This window comes from Phlebotomus papatasi, chromosome 1 (genome assembly GCF_024763615.1).
Source record: "Phlebotomus papatasi isolate M1 chromosome 1, Ppap_2.1, whole genome shotgun sequence".
Classification (NCBI taxonomy): Eukaryota; Metazoa; Arthropoda; class Insecta; order Diptera; family Psychodidae; genus Phlebotomus; species Phlebotomus papatasi.
The window spans coordinates 87,220,545-87,231,735 of NC_077222.1; the positions used below are offsets into that span (position 1 = coordinate 87,220,545).

At 33.0% G+C, this 11,191-nt stretch overlaps 1 protein-coding gene across 6 annotated transcripts in view; it reads right to left on the reverse strand.

Annotated features, from left to right (window-relative positions):
• LOC129797947 (dual specificity protein phosphatase CDC14AB) overlaps positions 1-9,209 on the reverse strand; it is a 48,915-nt gene extending 39,706 nt beyond the window's left edge. For 4 of the 6 annotated variants that reach the window (XM_055840842.1, XM_055840841.1, XM_055840840.1 and 1 more), the window contains exons 1-5: positions 9,052-9,197; positions 8,306-8,453; positions 2,073-2,299; positions 1,925-1,963; positions 1,629-1,838 (exon numbers count right to left, since the gene is read on the reverse strand). In XM_055840842.1, the coding sequence (XP_055696817.1) occupies positions 1,629-1,838; positions 1,925-1,963; positions 2,073-2,299; positions 8,306-8,351 (522 nt within the window). In that variant the 5' untranslated portion in view covers positions 8,352-8,453; positions 9,052-9,197. Of the gene's footprint in view, positions 1-1,628; positions 1,839-1,924; positions 1,964-2,072; positions 2,300-8,305; positions 8,454-9,051 lie in introns of all 6 variants that reach the window. The other 2 variants (XM_055840838.1, XM_055840837.1) reach the window with 2 other exon arrangements.
• Positions 9,210-11,191: the final 1,982 nt, after the last annotated feature.

Here is an 11,191-nt window from a genome sequence, read left to right on the forward strand (position 1 = left end):
AAAGTTATGAGGAAAAAAAAGTTAATCGCACCCCCGTTTTTTCTCAGTGTATGATCCTTTAAAAAAATATTTAAATTAATCATTTGAAGGGTGGATCATAATTGAGCCCCCGAAAGGATCGCAAAAGGGTCAATTTGAGTATTTTACCAGTGTAATCAAGTTTAACTTCAAAAAGCTTTATTCAGAAGCCTTTTAGCTCGTACAGGGTCCATAGGCAATCTGGGAACTTTTAACAGTAATTGCAGATCAATTAGTTGTATTAAAGGTTCTTTAAAAAAAAAAACATATCAGGGATTATAAATTTAAAGTTTTGCTATTTCGGTGGATATTAATCAATAAAAATATATATTTTTAAATATTAAAATAATCGTGAAATTGACAGGAAGTATAATTATTTTTTTTATTTGATTTATAAAAAAAAGTGTTTATTCAGTAAAGAAAATAATAAAATATTAAATTTTATTTATGAAATGTTTTTAAAAGTTTTTGTTAGAAAAAAAACATAATGAAAAATAAAAGTTACAATAATTCGTTATTATCAACAGAAAATAAAATTTTTGATTAAATTGTTCTGCAGTAACTTAACAAAAAGGAAAATTCTGTATGAATATTGTATTTTGAATTTTCCTTACTTACAAAAAAAATAAGAAGTATATTTTTAAAGTTCGCCTAGGGTAAATTAAGCTAATTCAAAACCTGCTCTAAATGGAAATTGTTTGCTACTCCAAATGGAAACGTCACTGTTTTCATGATAAATACAGTACTAAATTATTATATTTATATATTTTCTGTACGACAGTGTCATTATTTAGTTAATTTTGCTCCAAATAAAGCGAAAATCAATTCATATTCACAAATTTTAATTTGTTAATTTTTCAGAAAAATTAAAAGTGTACATTTTCACCATCGAATTTTTCATCGATCGACCATGTTTTCCTATGAAAAACACAATAAAGTGACTGTTGTTTATTCGTTTTGTTTAACATTTATGTCATATTTCTGGCTAATTTTAGTTAAATTAAGTGCTAATCTTCATTGTTAACGGTACATGAAGTTTTAAAATGAAATAATTACATATTTCGTGAACAAAAAAGGTTTCTTATGAAGTGTCTGCAAATGCTTCAATAGGTAACCCCGGAAATATGATTTTTTTGGAGAGATTTTCTTACTGTTTTAGATGGGAAATGAGAAAAGACCAGGAATAAGAAAAAATCCTGCACTCAGGAGCAACTCAACAATGTTTTTGAAGCCTTTCATCGCGGTTTCACTTTGTTTGTCTCCAATTAGAAAATTTCCTTGTCTCCATTTGGATTAATATGCTTTTTAAAGTATATCTAAAAAAATTTCACTAAACAGTAACATTCTAGAAGAGTCAAGGAGCAAATTTATGTAATTCTCTTCAGAAAAAATATGAACTTAATGTGTTGAATCTTCTGTCAAAGTTAAAGCGTCTCGAAATGGTTTTGAATTAGGACATTTACCCTATCGATTGATGGTTCAAAAAAAATAAAAATAAACAAAAATAAAAACAAAAGGAATAAAAAAAATCAAAGGCCCAAGGCATTGTAATAAACTTCATTGAAGCAATTAAAGTTTAATTGTGCATATAATACTGTCCATAAACTTACCTCGTAATATTCATACTCCATAACATTGAAATCAGTGAAATCCACAAAATTGTACTTCTTAGCCTTATCAATGGCTTTCAGGCAATCCTTTAGGCTTATCTCAAACAATGGTGTCATATTTGATGCATCGCGAAACTTGATGTAAGCAGGAGTCTCTCCAGATGTCAATATATCATAAGCCTCATTTGGTGGTTTCTTTAGGTACATAATCTGCAGAAAAGCACAATTAGTATCATTTAATTATTCCTTTCATTTTTTTCTATCCCACACAGAAAAATATTACATTTCCTACTCACCATGTAGGCACCGATGAGGAGAGCCGCATTGAGACGTTTCTGCAGTATTTTAAGAACAAGATGAAGAAAAAAAAGTTGTTAGTAATAAAAAAGGATTAATGGAATATGTTTATTGCCTTGCCAGTTGCCACACTTATTGAGAACTTACCTGTGGTGTTGAATTTGTGTAATGGACAATTTTCTTGCGTGCCAGATACTTTGAGTACAATTTCGCCTCCATCGTCTGACAATATTGATAAACATGGCAAATATTGAGGGGACCAAAATCCCAGAAAAAGTTCTCATACACATAGATGTCGTCCACACAGAAGTAAACGGTATTTGCCGTGTTCTTCGGCTTTACATTGTTTTTCAGCGTCACAAAATACAGACGATCTGCAGTGGAAGAATTTTATGTGTAAAGTCACTTTCAAGAAAAAAAGATTTGATATGACATTTTCGTGTGGTAATATGCTAATTTTAATACTAAAAATATAGCCACAACACTTGAAGTACATAATACTATTCACTTTTACTGTAAAGTGGGCAAAAAAAAATAGTTTCTTGGACGAAATTACACTACAAACAAATGCTGCAATAAATTAAATGCATTTTGTATTTCCTACAACCTACAGCTAAAACAATTCATTAAATTTTTTTTTAATAAAATTGCCTCAATTTTTTAAAATAAATCTTTCTTTACTGCTCGAATTCAAACTGAGAGCAGTTATAATCTTTTTTTCCAACTTGTGACACGACGACTAAACGGTAAGAGATATCGACTTCCGGTTTTCGACGACCCCCCCCATAAGTCAATATTATCTACACAGAAAAAATATTTTATAAAATTGTTCGTAAATGTTTGTGAATTCCTATTGGGGAGTTACAAAATGCTCGTGAATCGTATAACCCACAAACAAGTTCGTAAAAGTTTGTAGTTTTTTTTCACAAACATTGTTCGTAACATTATTATTTGACGGATGTTTTTTGTACTTTTACAAACATTTGTTCGTAAATTTTTGTTTGCCAGACAAACAAAAATTTACGAACATATACGAACAAATGGCAAAATTTTACGAACATTCTTTTGTGTGTTTATGAACATTTACGAACAAATACGATCAAACGACTTTGTTCTTTTACAAACATTTGTTCGTAAATGTTCATAAACAGACAAAAAAATGTTCGTAAAATTTTGTCATTTGTTCGTAAATTTTTGTTTGCCAGACAAACAAAAATTTACGAACATATACGAACAATTTGACAAAATTTTACGAACATTTTTTTGTGTGTTTATGAACATTTACGAACAAATGTTTGTAAAAGTAGAAAAAAAAAATGTTCGTCAAATGATCATTTTAAGAACAATGTTTGTGAAAAAACTACAAAATTTTACGAACTTGTTTGTGGGTTATACGATTCACGAGCATTTCGTAAGTCTGCTATAGGATTTCACAAACATTTACGAACAATTTTACAAAATATTTTTTCTATGAAGGACAGTCCTCTTTTCTTCCCCCCTCATCTCCCGCTTTTCCCTCCAAAACCATGTTTTTTGATTTTTTTCCGAAAAAGACTCCTACGATTTTTTTCATTTTCGGATATGTTTTATTTAGATATACAGTAGACTCTCGCTAATTCGGCTCTTTTAAAAGATCGGGCTACTTTTTAATTCGGGCAGCGGTTATATTTGAAAAAAATTTGTTGTCATTTTTCAAGTTTGATTACGATTATCAAATGAATCAAATATGCTCAAATTTGGCATGGTTTGTCTTAGTTTTGATGTGATTTTGCATTATTGAGGGATTTTCATGCAATTTACGTTATATATGAGTGTGTAAACTCAATATCTATATGCACATGAATAAAAAATCGTTGCATTTCAAAAAGTTTGTCGCCCGAATTTCTGTGTAATTCGGCTGACATTTCGGTTTCATATGCCCGAATTTGAGAGAGTCTACTGTAGTCAAGGCGAATAGTTCGTCCTTGGACACCTATGTTCGAAAACCATTTCGATATCGAATTTTCGACTTGCTTAAAATATGGATTTTCTTTTTTTGAAAGATCTAGAAATTTCCAACGCGACTGCATCAGACTTAATCGGTAGTAACTCGGTAATATACCCGTAAATGATTTACCTTTCTCGGATTAGCTTTTTCATTTGTTGGAATGCTTATTACTCATGCTAAAATATTCTAAAACTCAGCAGGTATCCAGAAAGCACGTGAAAAATTAATACACGGATCTTTCTCGTGAGTTCGAGCACTCCGCAAAGTTGGGACACTTTGCATCTCTATTAGTTTTGAACTCAAACATTGTTCAATTATGAGTCGAAAAATTTCAATTTATTCTAATAAATGTTCAGACTAAAAGCTTAACTCTGTTTAGTTCCCAATATTCAGGAAGGATAGCAAATTTTCGAAATTTCCCTAAAACATCTAATTAGAAAATTTCCTAAGTGTTATGAGTTAGTGCTTTTGTATAATACTGTATATTCTTGAAACTTTCACTATGAAAACGCAATTAGTGTGCTTCATTTTTTAAACAGTAATAAGCGATAAAAATAGTAATTTACAGTAGACTCTCGCTTATCCGTGAGAGCGGGACCAAAATGTCATACGGATTTTGAGAGTGATACCCATTAAATTGTTTGAAATCCAACGATTTTTTTTGTTTACATTGAAAATTTATGGGGTGAATCGTGATCTGACTGAATCCGACAGTCTCTCTAAACATGAGTACTGTCCAAAAAAGTTACAGTGAGTAAGAATTACAGTAGATAGAGCACATTTGCTTAACAAAAACAAAACCCAAAACGGGAACAATGTGTCATCAAAATTTTGAAAATTCAACTGCCTCACGGATTTTTTTATGTCACCCGGAAAAAGAGTCCACGGATAAGCGAGAATCTACTGTAACTGTAAATAAACTTTTATTGCATTTTTCGCAATTTCAATTTTTTATAGCTGAAATTAAAATGTACCCTTTGAATTTATCGAGTATTAGCAGAACTAAGTTATATACTATACTTTCCAATAAAAGGGGTGGTAAAGCGTCCCAGGCTTTGCGAAGTGCTCGAACTCGCGTAACTTATACGTGCTTCAGACCTATTCTTATCAGTCAAGACTTTTTGCAAAAATTTAACTTAGGATTCGACTATTAAGTGCAGCTGGTTAAAATTTACCGAATATTTTCTATAAATTATTTTTTTTTATCCTAAAATTTTATATTTTCAAGACTTATGCTTATGTGAGTTGCCCCAGACTCCTCTACAACAATTCCCATTCTATAGGAATATTGAAAAAAAAATTGGGTTTATTATTTCTTAATCAGTATGAAGAAAGATTCCCCAGAAAAGCTATGCAAGCCATTGTGAGGAGACCTCGGCCTCGAGGCAGACCTAGGACAAGGTGGCTGAATCAAATTCAGAATCTTGCCTTGGAACGCCTCGGGATCGAACCCGAACATCTTCCTGAAGTGGCGGAGGATCGACAAGCGTGGGCTGCTAATTTGGATGTCATGGGCCCGCGACCCCAATAGGGATAAGCGGTTGAAAATGAATGAATGAATCTCTTAATCAGTTTATATTAGAAAACCTCAAAAAAAAATCCGAACTACACAAAAGAAATAAGAGTCAAGTCAAAGGGCATCAAACGCAACAATTTTATTCGATTCAGTAACTAGTCTCCCAATTATAAAATATTTTTTGGCATAGACAATGGTTCTCTGTAATAGTTTCTAGCAATATTTGATTCACTGAGTAGCCCGTAAAAATAAATTGATAACGGTCACGCGCTCTTCGGGAAATATGATTAATAATTTTTTTTGTAATCTTTTCTAGATAAAATAATGCCCATCGCACAATAACTTTTGTTATGTAAACTTGTTTTTGACATTTCAATGAGAGCGAATGAAACAGAGATCTAGTCATCTCGCTCGCTCACATAGAAAATTTTGAAAACATATTTACAAACAAAAGTTATTGTGCGTTGGGCATAAGAATCCAGTAAACTATACCCAATATATTTTTTGTAGTAAGCAAAATTGAAAAGCAAACAAGTTGAATTTTCGTAGTTGAAAAGCGAACTAAGTTGAATTTACCTTCAACAATTGTACTGAAATTACACAAAATATAAAAAGAAGAAGAATGAGTTCAAACGAAATTAGTTGAAAGTTGAACTTTTTGCTGCGATAATCGATTGAAAAATTACTACGAAAATTTATAAACAAAATTATTAAAATTATTACTACGAAAATTTATTACTTGCGATAATCGTGGCAATTTTCAATCAGTTAGTTGAATGAAGTTTATGCCATTTTGTTGCTCATTTTATTACTATTATAGTAATTATGACTACTATTTATTGTACGTAGGCCATTACCGAGAGTTTAATTTTACTAGTTTTGCAATCTAAATGATTCCTTTTCAATTGAACGTTGATTTTTTTTAGTGATTTGTAATTCGAAATTTCAACTACAGTAGAGTCTCGCTATAGGCCATCGCTCTATAGTCCACAATTTATCGACCGTTGATTTCAAAACACTGATTTTAACTTAGGTTATGTGTTTTAGTATGCGACATGCATAATTATTTTAATATTTTTGGCAAACTTTATTGAGTAGTTGTGATAATTGTGATCCATAATGAAGAGAGCAAGGACAAGTACCACAATCGCAAAGAAAGTGGAAGCCGTCGAGCAATTTCAATACTAAAAATCGTTGATAATTTTAAAAAATTACATGGACTATAGTGCGACCCAAGTGTCAAATTTGAAACCAAATATGGACTATAGCGAGACTCTACTGTAGTTCAATTCAACTAATGGAATTCAATCTGCCAATTTCATCTCGTTTTTACTGTGTAGATAATTACTCTGAATAAATAGTAGTTTGTTCAATATTCTTTCAAAGAGGAACTATAACACCCCAGTGAGTGTCTAATTCTATCAGTGACTAATCTGCCCCAGTCTCTCCTTTTCTTGATACTATTTACGCAATATAAAAAATATAGATTTTTTGACCTTGTAATTAAGGCAACCCCCTTAAGTTTACTTTATGAACCCTTCGCATGGAAAGCGATTTTTGTCAAAAAATGTGTTTTAGCCCTTTATGGCGTCTACACATTAGTAGAATTTTTTTTAAAATGCCTTTTTAAAGAAAATTTCCCCTTTATTTGTAGGCAGAAATGTCAATTTTTTTTTAAAAGCATTTAAAAAAAATCTACTAGTGTGTAGACGCCATTAACCCATTCCTTACCATGGTATTATACATCATACGCAAATTGAGTGATTTTAAATGATTCATTCCTGTGCAATTGCTATCCGAATTGCTGTCGGGAATGGATTTTGAGTAACTATAGTTCTTCAATTACTTAGAAAATACTTAGACAGAGATGGAAATACATTTTGTTGTTCTTTTCTTGCTTGGCGAAAAGTCATGCAAATTTTTTGCTCAAAATGCCGGACGGAAAATTCGTCATCCTGTCAAATGTGTTAAAATTGGCCTCTTTCCTGATTTGAATTCTAATTGCCAATTTGTTTTCTTGGATAATTACTCTATCTAAATCAATAGAGATTGTAATGAATTAATGCACAGAATTTAAATTCAATGACCGTTAAGACGTGTGTTTGACAGGGGCTAAACGCGCCCCCTAAATGAATAAATAAAAATTTCTTATCAAAAAATTCATCTATTACTCTGTAGCAAACTAATCCCAAAATATGAACATTCAATCTCAAGTATTTCTGGTACATTATTGACTGAATGGGTTAAGGACGATTGGGTCACCGGTGACCCAAAAATGAAACTTTTCCTACGGCCTTCTAAAATTGTATTTTGCTCTAAAAAGTTAGGAAAAAATTTTTTCTGACCCTCAATTTTTGACTTTCTCGTCCTTAAAGGGTTAAAATTGTAAAGAATCTCAGCTAAAAATCGCATTTCCCTAGGGTCCATAGGAGAAAATTCCTTTAAAACAGCATTTTTACAATTTTTTTTAAATTTATTCTTAAAATAATCTTCAACTGTATAAAAGTCCCCCACTCTCCCCTATTGTTGTCAAATAAGGTTCCACTGAGAATTTTTGAGGAATTCGGAAAAATTAAATGCTAGAGGTCAATCAAGGGCCAATTCTTAATTTTTCGATCTTCGCAATCAGTCTTCAATTAGTTTCCTGCTCCTAGGATTTGAGGCATTTGAGGGACTAGGAGGGCTAGTAAAAATTGAAAGCTGATCCTTATCTCAGCTGGAACATCGGCAAGGGAAGGGCAATTCATTTTAATGTAAAGTTCTATTCTAGTTATCAATTGGCCTTAAACGGAAAAACTAATCACGTATTCTCTCTGCCCTTGTTGGAAGAATGCCCTCGAGTCTTATAGGAATTTTCAGTATTTTCATTTCTCTTACCTCTAATAATCTCCGACGCACTTATAACTCTTTCCCTATCATCCATTGCAGCAGGTTTCTCTGTAAAATTCTCGATGACGACGTTTGACCCTCCAGTGCACTTCTTTGCCACGATATTTACTAAAATTGCTGGTGCCACGGGGCAAATCTGAAAGTGATCAGCCAGGGATTAGCGATAGACAAGACGCTTGTTGATAGAAAAATTCAGTGGCGTGTGCTCTCTGGGTAATTCCTACACACTAAAAATCCCGATGATGCTTTTTTTCTGTGTGGGCAGAGAACCGAGAATTCTCTTGCGCTCCATTCATAGTCCCACACGCATTACATTTTGACCAATTTATCAGGCACTTTTCCTCTTCTTGCCACACAAAATCACATCACATTTTGTCTCCACCTTTCTTTCACTTTTTGCATCCATTTCTTGTTGATTTACTCGAGGCACACAGCAAGACAAAAACAAACAATTTGTCCTCTACTGAAGAAAGTGCATTTGACCCTATTGAATCTCCAAAATTCTGAGATTTTCCCAGAAAATCACCGCGAATTCCGCGAATTGTGGACTTATGCCCAACCCCGGAGGGATTTTGAATGGATTTTGGAGGCAAAAAAGCATCAATTAATTGGAGCGAAAAGAAGCATAGAAAAGAGAATTTACAAATGGCGCATTTTGTGTACAGAAATTTCAGTCGCCACAGTCATGTCCAAATGTTAAGGAATTTTTGCTGCAATTGCCATTCTTTTCTCACCTCAACATCCAATTGAGACTTCACTTTAAAATTGAACCAACACTGAACGACATTTTCACGCTTTTACCCACAAAAATACACAAAATCCTTCACTAAACAAACTTATTTTGTTTTCTTTCGCTTCTTCTTCTTCTTCCACTCGATGTTTTTTTCTTCTCATCGATTTTCTGTATTGCAAATGTTCGCCGTGAGGAGCGCTGGGTGTTTTTCATCGACCTCATCAAGGGGTGAATAAGTGGCTCTCAGAGTGAACTGTGAGCGGCGATTGGCAAAGAAGTGCCGATCTGAAGCTCAAGATTGGCAGATCGGCATGATATCAGTAGATCGACATGAGATCGGCAGACTTAAATGTCAGTTCGCTCTTATGAAATACAGGGTGGCTGAAAAAAAATGCAACAAACTAAAGCGCTATACAGTAGACTTTCGCAAATTCGGCTGCTTTTAAGATCGGGCTACTTTTTAATTCGGGCAGCGGTGGTTACATTTGAAAAAAGTTTGTTGTCATTTTTCAAGTTTGATTATGATTATCAAATGAATCAAATATACTCAAATTTGGCATGGTTTGTCTTAATTTTGATGTGATTTTGCATTATTGAGGGATTTTCATGCAATTTACGTTATGTATGTGTTGCAGATTTGAATTTGAAATGAGAATGTACTAAATGTGAGGGGTCAGCCATTGTTAGTTTAGTGTTGCCATAGCAGAAATGAAATGTCATTTTGTGAGAGAGATTCCGAGGACGAACACGCGAGACTAGAATCTGTGAAATCTATTGAAAACCTGTAAGTAGGAAACAAGGAAAATAGGGATTATGCAAACTTATAGAATGTTCTATTTATAGGGAAATTTATATTGAAAGGAAAGAAAGGATTTATAGCGATTTAAAGAGGGCAAGTCGACTGCTCAGGTATGAAAGGTTAGGGTTAGAATAAAATAGATAATCATGGCATTTTCAGATCTTTAATCATTATCACAATCATAGACATTTTTCACGAACCAGTTTGATACGGATTTTTGTTTAAATAAAGAAAATATTTCCGATGGAGAATTTTGACAACAACAGTATGAGTGTGTAAACTCCATATCTATATGCACATGAATAAAAAATCGTTGCATTTCAAAAAGTTTGTCGCCCGAATTTCTGTCTAATTCGGCTGACATTTCGGTCCCATATGCCCGAATTTGAGAGAGTCTGTATTATCCTCATTTTTTGTTCAACTTTTTTGAAATAAAGAAAAATGGTAGTAAATACATCAAAATTTTAGAATATTATCGGTTTTGTTCAATACGATCTTACTTTGACTTGACTATGGTCTTAAGTCTGTCAAAAAATGCATCGTTTGCACGAATGTGAGCCTTCTGAATGTCCTGCTATTCACGAGGAAGGGCTGTCTTCAACTCATTGATACTTTGCTACTTTTTAGTCCTAACATTGACCAACAAAATGCCGCTTTTAAAGAAGTCAAACGATTTTGCATCCAAGAATTGTGGAGGTCATTGTTTTCCCAAAATCAAGCGCGAAACGTTTTTTTTAGCCAAATCTTATTCAGAGCGTGATTTCTGAGACGTTGTCGTGTCTTGATCGAACTTCCATTGCTTCTTACTAAAATTTTTGTTTGTCTACGACTCCATTCCAGGACAATCTTCAGAAACACATTGGCTTTTGTTTTGACTGTACAGCCTAAAAACCCCGAAGGCAAAGCGTCCCAACTTTACGGAGCGCTCAAAATAACGAAAAAAAGATTTCTGTGAATTATCTTTTCGTATAATTTTTACGGACATACCGGCGTACGTCCGAATAAATCGATACATAAATAAGAAAAGAACCATTTCGAAATGGAAAATTGCTTAAAAAGAGTGTATATTTTAATGTTTTGGCACGAGTAAAAAGCACACGAACAAATAAAAAATAAATTCGAGAAAGGTAAATCATTTACGGGTATTTTATCGTTTCATTTTCGATTGAAACAGGGTTGGAAATTTTAAATCCTTTCAGAAAAGATCAAACAGAACAGAAACATACAGTAGAAAATATTCGTAATGTACGTAAATGTTAGTGAATTCTTACTTGGGATATTCCCAGTGGAAAGCGATAATTTGTCTTCAAGGAAGTCCAGACCTTCAAATAAGGTGGTCCAT